The 20,420-nt window shown below is 52.8% G+C and overlaps 8 protein-coding genes across 8 annotated transcripts; 3 read left to right on the forward strand and 5 right to left on the reverse strand.

The window, feature by feature from the left end:
• Positions 1 to 5: 5 nt before the first annotated feature.
• P152DRAFT_431647 (uncharacterized protein) lies at positions 6 to 1,510 on the forward strand. Its single transcript, XM_033677423.1, has 2 exons — positions 6 to 423; positions 499 to 1,510. Exons 1-2 carry the CDS (start codon positions 161 to 163, stop codon positions 1,373 to 1,375), a joined length of 1,140 nt encoding a protein of 379 aa, XP_033536867.1. The 5' UTR covers positions 6 to 160; the 3' UTR covers positions 1,376 to 1,510.
• P152DRAFT_431649 (Translin) lies at positions 1,222 to 2,782 on the reverse strand. Its single transcript, XM_033677424.1, has 8 exons — positions 2,475 to 2,782; positions 2,390 to 2,426; positions 2,275 to 2,328; positions 2,080 to 2,213; positions 1,904 to 2,030; positions 1,768 to 1,853; positions 1,566 to 1,715; positions 1,222 to 1,508 (listed from the first exon to the last, which is right to left on the reverse strand). The coding sequence occupies exons 1-8, from the start codon at positions 2,562 to 2,564 to the stop codon at positions 1,443 to 1,445; spliced, it is 744 nt and encodes a 247-aa protein (XP_033536868.1). The 5' UTR covers positions 2,565 to 2,782; the 3' UTR covers positions 1,222 to 1,442.
• A 1,036-nt stretch (positions 2,783 to 3,818) lies between these two features.
• On the forward strand, positions 3,819 to 5,289 carry P152DRAFT_366490 (cysteine proteinase; the record flags this gene model as incomplete). Its single annotated transcript, XM_033675427.1, has 2 exons — positions 3,819 to 3,872; positions 3,925 to 5,289. Coding segments are annotated over 2 exons (1,419 nt in total), but the record flags the coding sequence as incomplete, so codon positions are not given.
• Positions 5,290 to 6,036: 747 nt separating this feature from the next.
• P152DRAFT_456286 (cysteine desulfurase) lies at positions 6,037 to 8,368 on the reverse strand. The gene is made up of 3 exons (XM_033678967.1): positions 7,816 to 8,368; positions 6,946 to 7,769; positions 6,037 to 6,735 (listed from the first exon to the last, which is right to left on the reverse strand). Exons 1-3 carry the CDS (start codon positions 8,099 to 8,101, stop codon positions 6,313 to 6,315), a joined length of 1,533 nt encoding a protein of 510 aa, XP_033536870.1. The 5' UTR covers positions 8,102 to 8,368; the 3' UTR covers positions 6,037 to 6,312.
• A 138-nt stretch (positions 8,369 to 8,506) lies between these two features.
• Positions 8,507 to 10,452, forward strand: P152DRAFT_249665 (BAR-domain-containing protein). The gene is made up of 6 exons (XM_033674698.1): positions 8,507 to 8,746; positions 8,806 to 8,838; positions 8,900 to 8,994; positions 9,051 to 9,070; positions 9,120 to 10,199; positions 10,256 to 10,452. The coding sequence occupies exons 1-6, from the start codon at positions 8,711 to 8,713 to the stop codon at positions 10,279 to 10,281; spliced, it is 1,290 nt and encodes a 429-aa protein (XP_033536871.1). The 5' UTR covers positions 8,507 to 8,710; the 3' UTR covers positions 10,282 to 10,452.
• A 90-nt stretch (positions 10,453 to 10,542) lies between these two features.
• On the reverse strand, positions 10,543 to 13,218 carry P152DRAFT_249766 (GCS-domain-containing protein). Its single transcript, XM_033674699.1, has 7 exons — positions 12,927 to 13,218; positions 12,798 to 12,870; positions 12,676 to 12,741; positions 12,479 to 12,627; positions 12,307 to 12,432; positions 11,674 to 12,256; positions 10,543 to 11,621 (listed from the first exon to the last, which is right to left on the reverse strand). The coding sequence occupies exons 1-7, from the start codon at positions 12,935 to 12,937 to the stop codon at positions 10,623 to 10,625; spliced, it is 2,007 nt and encodes a 668-aa protein (XP_033536872.1). The 5' UTR covers positions 12,938 to 13,218; the 3' UTR covers positions 10,543 to 10,622.
• Positions 13,219 to 14,479: 1,261 nt separating this feature from the next.
• P152DRAFT_447476 (uncharacterized protein) lies at positions 14,480 to 15,118 on the reverse strand (the record flags this gene model as incomplete). Its single annotated transcript, XM_033677997.1, has 1 exon — positions 14,480 to 15,118. One exon carries the CDS (start codon positions 15,116 to 15,118, stop codon positions 14,480 to 14,482), a length of 639 nt encoding a protein of 212 aa, XP_033536873.1.
• Positions 15,119 to 15,926: 808 nt separating this feature from the next.
• P152DRAFT_471858 (uncharacterized protein) lies at positions 15,927 to 17,870 on the reverse strand (the record flags this gene model as incomplete). Its single annotated transcript, XM_033681105.1, has 5 exons — positions 15,927 to 16,078; positions 16,188 to 16,293; positions 16,349 to 16,708; positions 16,762 to 16,837; positions 16,888 to 17,870. The coding sequence occupies 5 exons, from the start codon at positions 17,868 to 17,870 to the stop codon at positions 15,927 to 15,929; spliced, it is 1,677 nt and encodes a 558-aa protein (XP_033536874.1).
• Positions 17,871 to 20,420: the final 2,550 nt, after the last annotated feature.

Raw genomic sequence — 20,420 nt, forward strand, 5'->3', positions numbered from 1 at the left:
GGAGCGCTATTTACCCATTTTCCTATGCAGGAATACGAGGTAGGACGGACTATCAAACACTACCTCTGCTGTTCAGCTGTCGGACACACTGCGACTTGATTCACGATGTGTCGATGTCCCATCACCAGCTGTTCCTTTCTATGCGAACGCGGCCGCAACCATGGCTACGCAGAGAAGCGAAACTATGACCTCAAGTCCAACTCTGGTCTCCAGGCCAATCACGAATACCAGCTCCACAAACGTTTCGGCCGCGACTGGCGTACCCTTTGAGTGCGAGCTTCAGCTCGCCCATGACCTGGAATACCTTCCCACCGGCGTGGATGAGAAGCGTCGCGTGTTGCTCCGGCGGGATTCCGACTATCAAACCCTCCCCGGCCAGCCTCGCGTGCGGTTAAACTCCGTCCAGTTGCCGGAATACCTGCTGTAAGTCGCCGGCAAGCAAACAGCGATGGCCCTCCCGGAAATATAGAGAACGTGGTGGGCTAATGGTCTATAAAGGGAACATTCTATCATTGACTTTTTCGACACCCATCTTATAAGGGTGCGGCAACATGCCCCCTACGATGGCATCTCGTGCTTGCATGAGCAAGGGGTTCTCGGCCTCCGAGTGATCTTGACGGAACGGATCCGCCTGCACCTAATACGGACGGACGATCGCATGTTTATCCGACCGCTCCCCTCCTATCTGACGTCCTTTGCATTTTGGGAGTTCCTCCTAGACGAGGAGAACGAATCATTAAGTCCGGATGATCGAATGCGCATTGTGCACAACACATTTGGCTTTCTCCGGACCTACTACTACCTCATCCGTTATCCGTCCGATTTCCGGCTGGCGCAGAAGTTGGGTCTACTCCCGGCGGATATCGCATTCGAACCGTTCGCGCATTTCATCGCGGCGTTTTCGGACCTGGCGAATGATGTGTTGCTGGAAAAGGCGCCCCGATGGACGTTCGGCGAGCTGGACCTGAGCCATCTGAACTCGGCGTCGCTGGTATGGCGGTGGCATAATTACTTCAACCTTTACCCCTTCCGAAACCATGTGCTCATCAACAAATACTACGGCCCGGTGTTGTTCCTGTTCGCTACCTTTAGCGTTGCATTGTCTGCGATGCAGGTATGGGCACAGCTCTTGGACCTCCAGGACTATGATTCGGAGAAAGAGGCCTCTGGGGTGGGGTTTATGTGGTGGTTTGCGATGGAAAGCATCGGCTATTCTTTTGCGTTGGGCGCCTGCTTCCTGTTTGCCTACCTCTGGACTGCCTCCGTTGATGCCAGAAGGGCCAATCGGGCTATGAAGAAATGGAAACGAGAGACAGGGGCCAACCACGACCAACCAAGTCTAGCAAGGTCATTTTTGAGCAGATGGCTAAAATAACGGACGTGTCTGCTAGGCCCACTGGGGGAGTTTAGGCTACAAACTAATGCCCTCAAATGCTGAGAGATCACGGAGACTTGGGCAGCAAGTTGCGCAGCGTGAGGTCGTACACCACATCTTCAACCTCCTTCATCTGAGCATATCGTTTAGTCAACATCGAAGTTTGAAGAATGATGGAAGCGAGACCGACCTTGTACTTGATACCGTCACTTCGCTTCCGCAGCGCATCGTTCTTGAGGTTCAAGAGGAGGAATGCGCTGTGGAGATCTTTGATAAACCGGCTGATTTGCTGCGGCCGCTCGTAATCCCCGAGCGTGACGGAATTCCGAGCGAGGCGCGACTGCTCACGATTAGTGTCAAATACTGCTTTGCGAAACAGAATTGGGACCCACAAGTTCCTCAATAAGAGAGAGCAGGGCATGTAAATACTCCTCGATGGTCAGATGGAATTCGTCTCGATCTTTCAGGTTCGCCGGCACTGGATGCATCAGAATGGTCAGCGCATTTCTGATATTCCAATTCCGCAACTCTTGCCTTGCATGATGTCCGCAACTTCGTCGATGGTCAGGAGCTTCCCAATTTCCTTTCTTCCTTCAGATTGGCCTGGTTGGTTGGCGAACCCTCCTAACCATCCGCAGTAGACAATGTCGAAAACCTGATTGGCTTAGCATAATGAAGCGTGGAGAATATCTGGCGGTGCTTACCAGGTCCTGAATCTGTCGTGACCAGATCCCGTTCCATCGATAATACGGATGCTGCGAGGCAACCTGCACCAATTTCGATAGAGCTGGCAGCTGCTGGCGTATTGATGCTTCTGATGCTTGAATTACTGAGGCCACTATATTGGATGTCAGCGTATTCGGCATGTAATGAAGCTCGTTCGACCCATGGTGACGTACAGGACTTGGAAGGAATGGCATGCGTTTTAGACAATGCAGCTTTGGTAGATTTGCCTTCAAACTGTTTATCAGCTGCTACTCCAGTGGCTTCTGATGATTTCGTCCACTTGCTTACTTTGTTTTTCTAGACGATCCACGATTTCACGAAGCCCCTTGAACAAATCAGCCATGTGTGTATTCTGGGTAGAAGCACCTCCTACCTCCTGGACCACCGCGTCTTCATCGATCTTCCGCTGTAGTTGATCGAATATGGCCGGATCAACCAGCCCTTTGACCGAACTGGAATCCATGATGGTTGGTATTATGGATGCGATTGGGAGGATGAAATTGAGGAGTGGGAAATGTTCAAGTCGGTTGGAGACAAAGGTTGGAGACAAAGTGTTGATAGATGATACAGGTAGGTGTATCAACAAACAGCACACAATGAAAAGCACTCCACTTGTAAAAGCTAGGCAATTGCTTCGGATCCTACGCGACGATGATTGGCAGTTACAAGAAGTCGACTAACTATAATTTCTTAGTTTTATACTACGAATCTAGTAATACTACACCAAAGTCTAATACTCCTCCCTCGTATATCACCACACTACCAGCTCCGTACCTTAGTAATAATAAGTCAGGTCTGTTTTTCAGTTGCCATTTTCGGTCATGTCCCCGCTAAAATCCCTGTCGCATATCTGTGGCGTTAATCGCTGAAGTGGCTGAACACATACTGATTTAGATCCGTTCCATCAGATCTACGATTATTAACGATATGCTTCCGGAATTCAACATCTTGCACTACATCCATGCCCATTGCCGCCAAATACCCTCAATATTCACACCTTATGATGCTTGGTTGAAGCTGTAGTGAGTTTGACTAAAAGCATCCCGGCGAGGAAGTCCTTATATACAGTCCGTACATACATCATCGAGACTTCCGCTCCTTCACTGCATCGGAATTTGTTCTTACTCTTACTCCTTCCACAGTTTCAACAGACCTCTACCCGATAAATACATGATAATATCACCACTGGCAATGGCTGAACCTTCAATCACGGCACGCACTCCTATCTTCTAGGCACAGTTCATCCTCAACCGCCGCAACCCTATCATAGAACAGAGTGCACCCGGATCATTAAAGTCGCTCAATGTCGAATCCACGACTTCATACAAGATCCAGTGCCTCAGCATACCATCCGAGCTAGCTCTGCACCATGAACCGCATGGGAGCCCCCGAACGAGACGCTGTCAAGAATCCATACCACTACGAAGGCGGACAACCCGAATTCACCGGTGTTCTACTGGGAGTTGTTCTTCTGCTCTCTCTCGCATGGCACTTCCTTTGTCAATATAATCTGGCGAACACTATCCACCAAACAATACGTAGCGTGTCGACCAGGCTTCATTCCGCCCTTCCCCGCTGGCTCATAGGAGATTCAGAACACGCAATGCTACATCATCGGACGGAGTCGATAAGAAAATTACTGGGCTTCGAAGGAGCGCCATTGGTGAGGTCGCTGGTACAGGGCGACCGCTCTAGATTTGCCAGCTGGGGGCGCAGCCCTCCTGGGCTCGGCAACTGGGATAATTCCTGTTACCAGAACTGTATAATTCAGGTGAGAATGGGTGTATGTTCCAACGCTTTCATGACACTGACACCGACATCAGGGCCTTGCCTCCTTGCACTCCCTCAAGGATTTCCTCTCCGCACCATCCATGAACTTCCATCGCCTCGAAGAAAACTCAACAATACATTCCCTACAGGAGACATTATTGAAACTGACCGATCCTGCAAACGGTGGACGTCAACTATGGCTCCCAGGAAAACTGAAATCAATGAGTAGCTGGCAACAGCAAGATGCTCAAGAATACTTCTCGAAGATTATGGAGCAAATGGACCAGGAGGCTCGGAAAGCAACCACTATCAATTCTCTGTTATTGGGGTTGAAAGATATACCGGATTCCAATGAGACCTTGCCAGATGCAGAGACTGCATCGCATCTCCAGTCGCTCAGACTTCACAACCCTCTTGAGGGCATGCTTGCTCAAAGAGTTGGATGTATCAACTGTGGCTATTCCGAAGGTCTGAGCTTGATCCCGTTCAATTGCTTGACGGTAGCTCTTGGCCGAAGCCACTTATACGACATCCGTGATTGCCTTGATGAATATACCAAACTCGAACCCATCGAAGGCGTCCAGTGCGCCAAGTGCTCGGTCCAGCACCATTTGGAAGGCTGTATGAGAATGGCCACCGAGAAGAAAGATGGCTCATCTCTCGATACGTTTCATCAGGCCGTCCAAACCAGGGTGAACACGCTGCGGGCCGCACTCAACGACGAAGATTTCTCGGACGATACCCTAACAAAGAAGTGCAAGATCCCGAAGCGACAATGGGTGTCCAGCACGAAGACCCGACAAGCCGTCATCGCGCGACCTCCGCAGTGCTTAGCCTTTCACGTCAACCGAAGTGTTTTCGACGAAATGACGGGCACCCAGTGGAAAAATTATGCGGCTGTTCAGTTTCCACTGTTCTTAGATCTAGATGAATGGGGCCTAGGCTCGAAGGTGGTCTCGAAACCGATGCAAGAGCCCCCGTCCGAAACGCCGAACATCATCCCAGGCGAAGAAGCGTGGATCATGAATCCGAATGTCACGATGCTCCCGAATGGAGGAGACCAATCGTCATCCGAGCCCCACTGGCGGTACCGGCTACGCGCGGTCATCACTCACTACGGAAGGCATGAGAATGGCCACTATATATGCTTTAGGAAACATTCCGGCGGACTTGGGTCCGACTCCGATGGAGATACCCCAACGCAAGAGAATGCCGAGGCATCGAAGGATTCCTGGTGGCAGTTGAGCGATGAGGATGTCGTCGAAGTGTCGGAGGACAACGTTCTGTCACAAGGAGGCGTCTTCATGCTTTTTTACGAGCAGGTTCCCGTCGACGGGATCTCGGTAAGCCCAGATCAGCAGCAGGACCATTCCACCGCGGAAGATGTGCACATCACTCCACCTCTTACGGAGGCCGATTCAACCCTTTCCTTGCCAATTCCATCACACCAAGAACCGGATGTGGAGCCAACAGCTGAGGTGCATCGAGTGGAATCCATTCCAGCAATCCCTCCGGAGGAACCGAGTGCCAACCCCATCGAACCCGAATCGACTACAAGCGAGGCGGACGATCACGAGAACCACATGTCAATAACCCATTCCAAACTCTCGCCCGAAAAACCTCCCGACCACGAAGATCGCGCACCGGCCCGGATGCGCACGGCGACGACGCCCACCGCAACCTTCCAGGGTCCGAAAGTGCGGATGGTGTCCATCTAATTTTGACGGACTTTTTGGCTTTGCGCTCGTCCGGTCGCGTGGGAAGCGGGGATTGGCTTCAGGCGTTTGCATCATGATATCCGGGCCTGGGAGGACGGTGGAAATGCGGATTCTTTCGCTTCCGTTGCATGAGAATTGGCTAAGGCGGCATGGGATGGCGTTCTTGTATGTGTGTTTCCATACAGAACTCGGGTATAGAGTTTTGATGATAACGAGGGGGATTAGGGTGGAATTCATGGCGTACTAGAAGGTCGGATGGTTGCGTCTAATTCAACACAACCACTGCCTCGGATGCATGTACCTATGCGATGTGTTACGATGAATCTTATTCATAATTATTACGGTATTTTTCCGGAGGTCCACGCTGGTCTGATGAGAGATGAATATAGAATGGGTCTATGGCGTCAACCTCTGGGAGATGCTGCTGGTTCGGATCAAGGCCTCAAATTTGTGTGAACAAGGTCTTCGTGTGATATCAAAGGGAATTCTAACATCATGATATTCTCGGACAGAGCTGAAGGAGATTAGATAGTCCATTGTGCCTAGTAATTAAGCACGAGATTTGTACATTAGATGGTACAGTAGCGGGCATGAGGGTCCTGAGGCCTATCATGGGCAATTGAACCAAATTGAGCCGCCGTCCTTCCGCTCCAACGCGAGTTCCGCAGAATCACAAACACACCCTCCCATCGAACGAAGCACGCGACACGTCTTTCCGTCGACCTAATGCTGACTCCACTCAATGGTATTCAAATCCACCCCCTCCTGCACCAGCTCCCACAACGGGCTCAACTCCCGCAAGAAACTCACCCGCTCCTGCACCGCTTTCAGCACGTAATCGATCTCCTCCTCCGTGGTGAACCGGCCGATGCCGAACCGGATGCTGCTGTGCGCGCTCTCGTCACTGTTGCCCAGCGCCCGCAACACGTAGCTCGGCTCGAGGGAGGCGGAGGTGCACGCACTGCCAGAGGAGAGGGCGATGTCTTTCAGCGCCATCAGGAGGGATTCCCCCTCGACGTAGGCGAAGGAGACGTTCACGCAGCCCGGATAATGCTGATTGGGGTCTCCGTTAAGTGACGTATGCTCTAATGAAAGCAGGCCACTGAGTAGGCGGTCGGATAAGTACTTGATGCGCTTGGTATCATACTGCCAGCAGGTTAGCAGATGCTAAGTATGATGTAAATGACACAAAGCATATTGGAAGCAGAAACAAAAACTCATAAACCCTGCAATACTTCAACACGGTACGCTATACAAAACAAATAAAGACGTTACTCGCAAGGCACTCAGAGAGCCATGCACGAAAAAGCAAATAATCATTGGAAATACCGCTAGGACACGGTCGGGTTAACATACCTCCATTTCCACTTTGGCAATACGAGCCGCTTCACCAAACCCAATCGAGAGAGCCGGAGCCAAGGTCCCGCTTCTGAGTCCTCGCTCCTGCCCACCTCCGGTAATGATGGGGTCCAATCGGACCCGCGGTCGCCGGCGGACGTAGCACGCACCGACACCCTTCGGACCATAGATCTTGTGGCCCGATATCGACATCAGATCCACGTTCATCTCGTTCACATTGAGGGGGATTTTCCCGACGGCCTGTGCGCCATCGGTATGGAAGAAGATCTTTTTGCTGCGGCAGAGGCGGCCGATCTCCGCCATCGGCTGGACGACGCCGATCTCGTTGTTGACCGTCATGATGCTGACCAGACAGGTTTCGGGCCGCATGGCAGCTTCCAGCTCTTTGAGGTCGATCAGGCCGTTGCTGTCGACGGAGAGGTACGTCACGCTGAACCCTTCATCCTGCAGATGTCGGCAGCTGTCCAGGACGCATTTATGCTCAGTCTGGCAGGTGATGATATGGTTTTTCTTGCCGCCCTTTTTGAAGAACCGGGCCACCCCTTTTATGCTCATGTTATTGCTCTCCGTGGCGCCGGACGTGAAGATGATCTCCTTCGGGTCCGCACCGATCAGCGCGGCGATGTGCTCGCGCGCCTTCTCGATCGCCTTCTCCGTCTCCCAGCCGTACGCGTGCGTTCGCGAATGGGGGTTGCCGTATAGTCCTGTCATGAACGGAAGCATAGCGTCCAGCACGCGCGGGTCGGTGGGCGTCGTGGCCTGCATATCGAGGTAGATCGGCCGCGATCCTTCATCCATGACGGTCGCCTGTTTGAGGATACCTGGGGAATTTTAGCAGATAACCCAAACCAGCTCGAAGAGACATACCAGCACTCGGACTGAGCATCGCATCTCCCGGCAACCCGGTCCCAACAGTCACATCTTCGGGCCGTTTCCCTGTCTGTTGCATGAACTTCTTCTGGTCCGATTTGATGGCCGTCTCGACACTGACGGTCGCCTGCACCGGCTTCGACGCCGACACGTAGGACCGTCGGGCAAAGGAACCATGGTTATTTATGCATAGCGGCGACAGGCACGCTGCTGGTCTCGAGCCGGCTCGGCGGCTACAAGCCCTTGAGGCCTGTCTGGCGACGGTCGGTACAGTGCTCGCCATGACGATGATTTTGCACTGCAAGAAGTGATGGTATCTACAAGAAGGTATCGAGTTATGCAAAACTTAAGACCGAAGCTATGGGTAGTCGAAAATGTAGTATTAGTAACATCGAGCTCTCGAGGACGGGATATCACGTGCATTCAGCTTAGTAATCGACGTTAATATGACGTTCCACGCCTCATCGTCATCTCGTCCGATTTGCTCTGCCAACGAAAGAAGTAAATCCAGTGCTTATGTACAGGTACTACACCAACTACCGCTGCATGGAGTGCGATCGGACATCTAATATTAATTCTAATAAGACGAGCTGCACACATCAAGTCCACTTCCCTTTCTCAATCGGACCGAAGCAGTGGTGATGACAATGGCTCAGCCACATCAACCGTCATCATAATTCTTTGGTCCCGTAGCGCCCTGCTGCTCCCTGCCAGGCTGAGTGGCACCAAAACGGTAAAAGATATTCGTATCCCACCAGGGCCTCACCGAATCTTCCGGCGCTGCTGACGCGCTTCTGTCTCAATTACCTTCTTCACTATCATCTACCCTTTCACCACGAAGATACTTTGTTTCCCACCAATTCCGAGCAATCCGCCGAAACCTACAGAAACCATGAGTTGGAAAGGCTTCCAGAAAGGTGTCACACGGGTATGCGCCTCTTCCGGCTCGCCCGGCATGAAACATAGCGAAGTCTAACCAACATCTAGGCACCTCAAACGTTCAAGCAGAAGTTCAATATCGTATGTCTCGGAGAATCCATGCCTGCGCACGCCAGGAAGGCTAACGAAGCCCGACGTACAGGGCGAACTCACCAAAGACCCGATCTATGTCGATGCCGAGCGCCGTTTCGAAGAATTGGAACAGGAGACGAAAAGGCTAAAAGATAATTCGGAGAGGTAAGGAGGTCTTCGACCGGAACTGGGGAGAAAGTTAACTAATTGGTGTCTGCCAGGTATACGGGTGCGATCAACTGTTGGTAGCCTACAATGCCCGATCCCCTTCGCCTGCTGACCGCTTGCAGCGATGCTCAACCATCAAATAGAATTCTCGAAAGCCTGTGCGGAACTCTATAAGCCGATTTCCGGACGCATGTCGGATCCCGACTCGTTTGTCCAGGAAGGCAATCCAGAAGGGATTCGAGCATGCGAGGAATACGAATCGATCGTCCGGGATCTGCAGGAGACGCTGAAGCCGGAGTTGGAGATGATCGAGGCGCGCGTCATCAAACCGGCCGACGAGCTCCTGGAGATTATCAAGCTGGTGCAGAAAACGGCGAACAAACGGGATCATAAGCAGCTCGATTACGACCGCCGCCGCGCTACGCTGAAGAAATTACAGGAGAAGAAGGACAAGACCCTTAAGGACGAGAAAGCGCTCTACAAAGCCGAGAATGATGTGGAGCAGGCGACGCAGGACTTCAATTACTTCAACGACCTCCTCAAAACCGAGCTGCCGCAACTTTTCCGATTCGAGCGCGACTTCATCAGCCCCCTCTTTCAATCCTTTTACTACATGCAACTGAACGTTTTCTACACACTGCACGAGAAGATGCAGTCCATCGACATCGGATACTTCGACCTCGCCCTCGACATCGAAGGCGCATTCGCCAAGAAACGAGGGGACGTCCAGGAGCAAGCCGAGAAGCTCTCCATCGTCCGCCCCAAGGCCGCGGCCGGCAAACCGAAACCCGGCATATCGAAATACGTGAGCAAATACGCCAAGAACCCCACGTCGTCCTCCGCCTCCACCGCCAATCCAGAGGACGGCATCGACAACCCTCCACCACCATACAGTCCCGTCACGCATTCCTCGCTCTCCTCTCCGTCTGGCCACCTCGCACCCCCCGGCGCAGCCACCGGCTCCACACCATTGTCAACCGCCGCCGCCGGGAAAGCCAAACCGCCGCCGCCGAAACCCAAGCCAAGGCGACTGAGCGGCGCGCCACCGCCGGAGACCGTGACGGCGTTGTACGATTACGAAGCGCAGGCGGAAGGCGATCTGAGTTTTTTGACGGGCGATGTCATTGAGATCATCCAGCGCAGTGAGAATTCGAATGAGTGGTGGACGGGGAAGCTCAATGGGAAGCAGGGGAAGTTTCCAGGTTCGTTCCATGGCTGTTTCGATTCCTCGAATTGCTCCGAGCTGACAACCGTGCAGGTAATTATGTGCAACTCAAGTCATGACACGATGGCGGTACCTCAAGACTCGGACCTGGTGTTTTGGGTTGGCTTGGTTTTACATTGTGTACGAGAGCAGCATTTTTCAGCGTTTGAATGCGAATTAGATAAGGGATGGTGTTCAGGTAGGATGCCTTACCGCCTACGGGTCACATTGGACGCACTCACGATAAGCATTCTGTATTGAACCAAGATTGCTGGAGGCTATAGTCATAAGGAGCAATATAAACAAGAAATGACCATGTTGGCTCTGGGTTGCTTCGTGTCGGTCCCCATCTTTATGCTAGACACGCAGCAGTGGAGGTGATGCTTCAGAGGAAATAGTTCACAGGGCCGTCCAGGAGACTCTAGACGTGAAACATCTCCTTTCCAAGGCCGTTCCCTCCTCCGCCCTCCGCAACCTGCTCTGCCGCCTTCAGCAAATCATACTGAATCCCCTCTCCCACCACACTATCCATCTGATACTCCGGATGCGTCCTCACGAACTCCCGCATCCACTTCGCGTTGTTCCACAGCCGCCCATCCGCCCGCTTCTGAATCAGCCCCAGGTACCGCTCCAGGTTGCACCGCGTCTCGATGTCGATGTTCACGCTATCGAGATAGCTTTCCACCAGCGGAATCAGCCCTGGGAATCGGCACGACGAGGCCGTCCCGTCCCCTCCGTACTGACCGTTGATCACCTCGTCGATCGACATCAGCTCATACTCGTCCTCCACGGGACCCAGCGGCGTAGCAGGACGACTCGGCGTCGGACTAGCGGTCCTGCTCGCTCCATTTGTCCCCGGCGCACGCCCGGGTGCGCGATTATGGAACGGGTTCTTCCGGAAATAGAACTTCTGCCCGTTGACAGCGTCGCGGGCGTGGGCGCGCTCCATGTTCTCGGTGACGCACGGCATGGGGAGGTAGAAGTTCAGGTCGAAGCTGAGGATGGCGCGGGTGATGAGGACGATGAACACCGAGAAGGCGGCGTTCTCGAAGTCGGTCATCTGGATCTCCATAGAGCGGAACTCGACGCGCCAGCCGGTGCCGTCGCCGGGGGGCGGGGGCTTGAAGCGCATGTGCTGCCAGTTGGTGGATTGGAGGTTCTCGAAGTGGTCGACTTTGGAGAGGTCGAGGGTCTCGAGGTCTTCGGCAAAGATGACAATGGGGTCGCGGATGAAGAGATGCGCGAAGTGGGTGGCGAGGATGTCGTCCATGCCGCCATCGATGAGCTTCTTCTTGAGCTCCTCGTCCACGACGAGATCCGGGTCGAGATACTCCTTCCTTAATCGCGGGTCTTTCGAGATGTAGGTCGAATTGGAGGCATATCGGGACTTCGGTATTCTCCAACGGTCGTTCTTGAGGGGCTAATCTCGCGTCAGTACTTGGCAACGCAATTTATCCCAGTGCGGAGCGAACCTCTTCTCCAAGTTCCTCTCTCGTGCGATCATCCACCGCGCGACCGATCTGATTCCACCTCACGTCCGTGTCTGCCAAGAAGCCCTTGTATATCGGCGTCGCAGCCGTCAGGGCCATCATGATAGGGCCAATGGGCAAGAGCTGGTCGTACATCTTCCGTCCTTCGTCGATGTTCTTGGCTTGGAATGTCATTTGCAAACAACAGCTGCCCATCCCGAAGGCCATCGCATCCATGTAGATGTAGTTCTCCTTGACCGCCCCTTTTCGGACATCGTCATCTTCCGGCCATTTGTAGAGGTCGTAGTTGACGGTTGGATCCATCCACGGCCAGGATGTTTTTTCGTCACGGAATACGGGCACGTTTACTTCAACCTTGCGACCCCTCCGCGACCGAATGTTGGCCGCGAGCGTTGGAAAACGGACGTGGGGATTTGCTATCTCGTCAGGAACGTATTGAGACCGGAGTTTCTCGCCGGACGGCGGATAATACGGCGTGATGTAATCTCCCAGCCCGAGGCGAGGGAATGTAGTCACCGTCATGGGGAATTCAGTGTCGCTCATGTGCTCTTTGGCAATTTCTCGCCTGCCCGTTCCTTAGCATCTTTGTCGCAACAGAACCGTGTCGAAACCTACCTCAATTTCATGTTCAGTTCAACGTCTAACAAATCTTTAAACCCGATCCCCCATGGTTTCCCCGGGGTGGCTTCCAGCATGAATCGACCAAACTCTGCATGGAATACGGGGGCACAATAGCCATTCCTAACTAGATTAGCGAATATTTTTGCAGAATTCGAGGAGCACTTACGTCGGCACCCCTCGTTTAACATCATGGACACCTCCGCCTTCCTTGACGAGTTTCTCATTCGACGCGAGAGCCTCCAGGATGTCCGATTGCCGGAGCGATAAGCGAACTTTACGGTGTTCGTCATCAAAGCAGACGACGAGGTACTCAACCTAAGGAGAGTCAATGTAGCTCACTGCAGTGGAAGTGCTTGTGCCTACCTCGTCACCCCACAATAGTGCATCCCGTTCTTTCCCTTTGGCCCGGTTCCATGTTGCGAGTAGTTGCTGCAGTACCCGTGTAAGCAAAGATTGTCTCTCTGGACGATTCTAAATATGCATACCTCAATTCCCCATTCTCGTACTTGCGCGGCTTTCTTCTTCGCTTCGGGCCACTCGAGCGGCGTCCCAAGGGCTCTATCGCATGAGATATCAGAACGTTGTCGGAGGCGGGATTCGGTAGACCATCTTACAGCAATCCCATAATTTAACCTTCGAATAGAATAATCGGCAACGGGCCGCACCACATATAGTCTAAAACTTAGGGGAAGAGAAATGGATAGATAGAGATGTGCGATAATCGAGGAATCTAGGAGGCATTCATAGCGGGTGCAAAGATTGATAGGGTTGCCACTTTGGGATTGAAGCTAATCTGATACCCGCGTGCCGCCTTACATGCCCGAATATTTCTAGGATGATGATGACGCATCAACGAGTAACCAAGGCAACCGAGACGGCTAGACGTAATTGCTAATCTGAAGGCGTAGACCCGATCCTATCGAGAAAGAGATATGAATGAGAAAGAGGGTAAAGATTGCCTATGACGGTCGAAGGCCTGGAGTCTCGTGAACTTGTCAACCTCTAAAGGGCGCCTCTGATTCGGCGGGAACCGTCCCACTTCCGTTCCCAGGACCAAATTCTTGGCTAATACGACGTACAAGCGTGGACTCTGGTCGATGGACAACCCCCGGAATGAGTTAGGACTTAGGAGTTATGATTAGCAATCCATAGCGGAGATTCAGATGTCCCACGCCAATGTGAACCTCCATGTCTAGTTGTCTACAGGAACCGAATTGTTCTCGCGGACTCAGGACGATCCGGGTCAACGCGTATGATTCCCCGGCAAATGGATACCCCCACGGCCCACGCCGTCAGCTGCTTCGTTGTGCTTTTCAGATTATTGAACGGAAATACGAAATGCATGAAACTCGCCGGCTTCGGTACAACAAGCTTATTGCGGTAAAAGGAGACCGGAGGTAAGAGGTAAGCAGTCCCTGGTGTTTGGCTCAAGTATCAAAATCATATCGTCAAGTAAGTTGGTGTCAAACAGAACCCAAGTCCTTTTCGAAGCGACGTCCGAGGCCTTCTTTAGTAAGGCTACACAGATGATCTGAACTTAGGGCGTCTGATAAATCACAAATGACATGTCACATCGGCATATTTTGTTTCCTAGCCTGCATGATCCAAGGGAGTGTGCCTGAGGGAGATATTTGGGAATTACCCCAGCTACTCGGGCGGTTCTAAAGTTCCCAACATTATCCCGATTTCCACTTCCCAAACCCTAATGTGCGATGTTCCCACCACTCACTAGGCAGCGGCCACGTACGACAAATTGACAATCGAAAGGATAGGCACATTGTCAATCCGTCATCTATCTCAACAGCGCCTAACTAGTCGAGTCGGACTATTGGTGTTAGGTAGCGTGCTTCGCTGAACATCCCAACGCTTTCAAGCAACCATCGATGTTGATACAGGTATCCTCTTGTTGCCTTCAAGGGTTCGAATGGGGCGGCACTCCAGTTGCGCGTATCGGCAAGCTTTCCAACAACGCCAATGCAGGTGAGCACCTCGTTCACGATCTCGCAAGCTGGTCTATCACGAACCCTCGGCTTCTAGCGGTCCGCTCCGCCCGCGGATTTATATTTCCGACTGCTTCGATCGGGGAGAGTACTACTTGACCCGATACTGAACGACAGGTGTAGTGAGGTCGACGGACCGTTACCTGGGAGATTCGTGAACCTAAAATCTACGACGGCGCGGAAACACGCAAGAGTAGATGCCGTGGGCTTCTGTTATGGAGGATGGGCAGCCTGTCGTCTTGAGTCAAAGAAGCACTAGCCGCTACTGGTAGTCTGCATCTCGGTGGGACATCCATCGTTGTTGAAAAAGGAGGACACCGATGAAATTGCCGTGCCGTATAATTCTGGATTCTGAGGTTGATCCGGTCTACATGGCCGAGCTCAAAGTGGCAAACTTTCGAAACCGTCATGGCTCTCGGTATCCCATTGTCAATCACCATTTTCCCGGCGTGATACATGGCTGCCTTACGCAAGACGGCATCCGGAAATTTGGACAAAGGGATACGATTAGAGGGATTAAATGCCGCTGTCCACTGGCTCACGCGGTTTTGTATCGTCCCGAATGTATACCGGTACGAGGTTTTTGACGAAACGGTCTGATTTTGTCGGTGGTCACTCAATGTTATCTCCCTGCTGCACCTGTACAGAATAGTGTAAACAACCCCCAGGGTGAAAGCGAGGGAGGTGTCCTCAGCTCCGCTCTCCCCGGCGCCCAACCCGTTTCCGACGCAACTCGCGTATGCGAGTAACTGCACGTCGGCGCTCCCTCGACCCCGCGAACGCGCATGTACGGGATGCAGAGCCATCTCCACCACGCCTGCAGAGGGTCTTCAGCTGTTATGTATACGCGGCAAGATGCATCCCGCGTTGGCACTCCCGCGGTCGCTTGGACGGCGAGTTTACTTGCATTGATTTCTGAACCTGACAACGCATTAGCAGCCACGGCGGGACGAGGATTGTGGGGTCGTCAGGGATGTTCCCGATGATGACATGTAGCAATTGAGATGGGCCAACGATAGGTGGTGTTGGTTGAAAGGACAGTTTGGGAGGGGAGGGAGAGGCCGAAAAGTTGGGGGTACGAGGAATGACTTGATCTCTAAAACGAAAGTATCATTGGTGATGAGAGCGAGGAGCTAGACTATTTTTATGAGAACTTGCGCGGACTACAATATATTCTATTGTATTCCACGTGAAGGGGAACTTCAGGTTTCGTCTCCGCTAAATAGAGAACTATTCCTTGTAGTACACATTGATGTCTATGATCTGACCAGCGCCGAAAGTCAATACCGTAGTACACTTAACAAAGGAGGCTGGAAGAGCACCATAGAACATGCCACACTGGACGGAGCCACCTGCCCCTGTGGACACCTCTTTACGATGTCCCTTCTAACGCATCATGGTCTTTTGCAAATCCGCCCGGAAACCACCGTCCCGTCCATACATAAAGTCGATCAAATGGTGTATCTGTTGCATGTCCCTCGTTGCTAAACCCCGAAGTAGAAGTACGACATTATCCCCGAAAAACACCCAGGTATGCAAACGCCTTGCCACGTCCACAAATGAAAAATGCACAAACAGGTGGGTATATGAAGTTGAATAGGGGTAGGGGATGAATTAGATCCGCGCAGGATGTAGATCGGGAGATGCCGTATCATGGGATCCGGGCTGCGGAGGTGAACTGGGACCGATGCTCTTAGGTCTTAGATTCGATGATCCAATTGCGGTCTTATTATTAGCGCCCATCTTCCTGGTGAGCTTCGCGTAGTCTGTATGAATCGGTAAGCCTCCAATTCAACCAGTGTTGAAACAATTGCGCCATAAAATGAGGCAAAAGCATATCAATGCTCAATGTGCGAAAAGAAGAGAAACACGTACGTAGTCCGCAAGCATTACACAAAGTCCTTGCTCCATCCGGACCCCTCCTCCACTCCGGTGTTTCCGCTCGATTACAACTGTGGCATCGACCAGGGGGTGCCGCTCTCTACACGTATATTAGTATCATACTTCAATCCCGAAGTCCCGTTCTGAGAACTTACCCCTCGCCTCTTCTTCGCATCGGGTGGATACCCGCCTGCCCCACCACCCTTCGTATCCACATCATACTCATACCGATCCATCGCTCCACCGACCGCACCCCCCGCAAACATCCCGTTGCCTTTGAACCGCGCCTCGTGCTCCTGCTCCGCGATGGCCTGCTGGTTCAGCGCGAACTCTCGGATGCGCATCAAGGCCTCTTGGACCCGCTGCCCTTTTTGCAGAAGCGTGTCCACATCCGTCGGGGACGGTAGCGCGATGCTGGAGCGGTGGTGGGGTGGCATCCCATGCGGTGCGGGAGGTGGCGGCCGCTGGCCGAAGTGCTTGGCGAAATCGAGTATCTGCCCGGAACCTTCGGCGATCTGATGACCAAAGAGTTAGCGGGGGAGAAAGGTTGGAGGAAATGTGGACTCACCTCGTTCAAGGATGACTCGAAGTCGAAACTTTCTAAGTGACGCTTGATGTTCGCACCGTATGTCTCGGTTCCGGGTCTGGACCTCATCATTAGCAATAGTCACTATAGTGATTGTCGTTCACATACCTTGGCGGCCCCGCAAATGGCATCGGAGGTGCAGGGGGGAACCCCGAAGCTGTTGCTCCGCCCGGTTGCTGTCCTGGTTGGGAAGAACCTGGTTGCTGGGTTTGATGTGGTTGCTGCGAGTACGGATATGGGGGTGGAAACTGTGAATGATATGCAAACGGTGTGGAAGGCTGTGGAGGGGGAGGAGGCACAGTGGAGGCGGACTGTGGCGGGTGCGGAGAGTGATCAAACCCGGGAGATGGAAGCTGAGAGTGGGAATGGGTAGCTGGGTACGGCGGGAAGGGCATCGGTCGGGTAGCGTTCGGAGACGACACGGTACTTGTAGTGTTGGGAGGATGGAGAGAGAATTTTGAGTTATGTGAGCTTGAGGGGATATTGGAAAACGACGGAATCTGGTCAGGAGGATTTGGAGGCGGTTGAGGAGCATGTATTGGCTGCGGAGGTTTGCTCAAGAATGACGTGGATGACGATGAGGTCTGCGGATGTTGAAGATGCGGGGTTGATGAGGACCCAGGCATGGACTCTGAAGGGTATGACTTCTTGAACGGATCTGTTGGGCCGGATGCGGTAACAGACTGCGGAGGAACGGGTTGTGGGTAGGCATTGTGACCGCGAGGGGATGCGTTTGATGGTGGTTGAACCGCAAAAGGAGAAACCGGATCGGAACGAAGGGCCTCGTGGATGGACGGGAGTGATTGTCGCTGAGGTGCAGTCGCTGGAGCTTTTCGTTGATCCTTATCGTCCCCAGACGTTCGGCGTGACCCAGGGGGTGATATCAATCCGTTATGCCCTGTCATAGAGGGATCGTTGGGATAGGTGAATGAAAACGTCGTGGCCGCAGCAGTGGGCGTGGAAGAAGCAAACGGCGATTGTGATGACGGAGTACCGGCCATGGCATGGTGTCCAACGGGAACGGTCCCGCTGGGTCCGCCAATACTCCCCATGCGAGCAGCACCGAGAAAAGGAAACGTCGGGCTAACCATGGCGGTTGATGAGTGTGCCGTTCGGTGCGAATGCTCAGAGATATCGTCCCTTTTGTTCTCGGAGTTGAGAAAGTTGATCGATGGTAATGGAGGGGCACTTAACGTCGGTTAGCTTGATGTCGAGAGATTGGCAGTTCGGATACAGCCCAATGCGTCTTTCCAGACATTTATGGGTGCAGAATGATTGAAGAAAGACAAGAGCATTACGTGCTAGCCGTGCATATTCAAGAGGTGGGGAGTCAAAGGGAGATTAAACTACTGACCTTGGCCTCATATCCACACTGGCAGCGTCCATCGTTCTCCTGTCATGAGTTCCTAGAAACGGTGACGGTAAGACAATTGGTTTGTCAGTCGATCGAGCTACATGAACGGATCAGAATTCGTAACAACGGAAGGCCGCAGATGCGGTTGGCCGAGTCCGACACCGAAAGCGAGATTAAGCGTTGAGGGCGTGCTGGACGAGGTCCCTCGATCGGGAACTGATGCCAACCGACCTGCTTGCTGCCGTTCCCTGGACAGGGCAGGTCTGTAGACCTGTTTGCTGATGTGCAGATGTCTCCACAAAGTCCTCGAGGTCACTCAGTCGGTCTTTAGACCGCACTGCGAGCTTCCGCCCCTCTCGAATATGTCCCCTCCGCCAATAGGCATCGACTGGCTTGCAGGTCTATGAGTGTTTGCAATCGGATGGCCGGATCGTATATTCGGAAAGTGCTCAATGAACCTTATCCGGGATTCAAGAGTTGGTTGGACGGCCGGATGATGTACGCAACTAACCCGTAGGGCGAATGGCTAACACAGATAAAATCTGCAACCGGTAATCGGGTCGACGACGAAGGGGGAAGAGCGAGTCCAAAGGCAGAGATTTAGGGTCGGTTCTCGTTGGCCCCGTGCTGGAATATGCGGTGCGGATAGCAGCAGCGAGGTGCAAGCAAGGAGGACGTTCGTGGACTCGATGAGCGGCTGAGCGGAACCGAAACCGCGATACAGATAGGGCAGGATTAAGGCGTAAGAAGGAGTTCTATCGCAGTCGGGTCCTGAGTATATCTCCTAGTCCGGAAGAAGAAAAGGACGATGCTGCAGGACGTGCGATGAATTCTGTCCTCCTGTTGAATCGGGGAAAGAATCCAACTGAACTGCGAGGACTGCGAGGGCTGCGAGATGGAGGAAGAGTGGAAGATGGCAAAGAACACTCCGTAATACAGGTTGTAATTAGACCCAGTCATGCCAGGGTAACGGTCGATGGTCCGATGGATCGGCTTGGCCTGGGATGCGTCTAGGACTAACCAGCGGGCTTACCAGCCGCCGTCCAGGCCACTCCAGGACTCGTGCTTGTCAAGGAGGAGGACTAAGAGGTCTAGGACTCCAGAGTCCAGGGTCTTTCTGAATCTGAGGGCGTTGAGTGAGGAGAAAAGGGTTGGTGCATCCGTTAGGCAAGTTGGGCAACAGGGACAAGGAATCCCACTCCACCAGTAAGTCAAGGGCTCACTCGCAAGCTAGTACGGAAATAGGCTCCTTGTAAGTAACAGCAGGGCATGGAGGGGGCGGGAGGGACGCCCGATTTACGATCTATCGTGGCCTGTCGATGGGACTAAGAACTTTGTTGGGCCAGATCGGAAATAAGCGTGCCGATGGAGGTTAACAACGATGACGAAGAGGCCGATGATGATGATGATAATGGAAGTAAATATACGATGGGTTGGGCAGGGCAGGAATTCACAACATCCACGATACACAGTAGATGTTTCGGTATACTGTGAGCATACTTGGGGATGCTCCCAGTGCTTGAGGTGAGTGCAGAACAAGTCGGCTTCGTATCCTCCACTACACATCACCGATACTGTGGAGATGTTTGGATCTTGGATGGAAAGATGGGTTCAGGGCTCAGGGCCGGATCCAGTAGTAGTAGTCCATCAACCATCATCCTGTCTTCCACGATCCATCATCTATCTTCCACGTGAATCATCAATGGAACAGATGCGATCTCAGCTGGGCCACCAACTGTCACTTTACCGGACCGACCAAACAGGAACTCCCTAACTGCCGGAACTTAACCTTGCAAAGATGCCTCAGTGATCACCGTGATGGTCTATCGAGTGCCTATCGCACATTGTATTACGCAGTGACGCTGGATGACCGGCATGCCTGTCTGGCGCATCTCCTGTCGCTTTCGGTGATTTACAGACTTACCTATGACCTTATCCACTAACTAGGTCAGGCCATCAATCAGGTTGCAGATAATCTGCCTCTGCAGAGGCAAGATCGGAGACTTTGTCCAGCATTCGGTTCTCAATTCAACCTTGCTCCCTGTCGCTTGAGCGTGAATTGAGCCCTTGATTCTGTCCCCGGCCCTGACCAATCTGCCGATGCTGCACGGACGTAGGGGGCAACTGGGATGCTCACTTCCTTTCCAGGATGATCCCGAGTGTGGCCAGAAGAAACAAGATGCGATCGATTTAGCGCGTGCGTGCCGAGTGTGCAGGGCGCAGGCTGAAGGGCATACGGGGTATCGGACTTATCATTACACAGATGCTCCCAGGCCTCCGTAATTAC

Source organism: Eremomyces bilateralis, assembly GCF_010015585.1.
Source record: "Eremomyces bilateralis CBS 781.70 unplaced genomic scaffold P152scaffold_4, whole genome shotgun sequence".
In the NCBI taxonomy this organism is placed as follows: Eukaryota; Fungi; Ascomycota; class Dothideomycetes; order Eremomycetales; family Eremomycetaceae; genus Eremomyces; species Eremomyces bilateralis.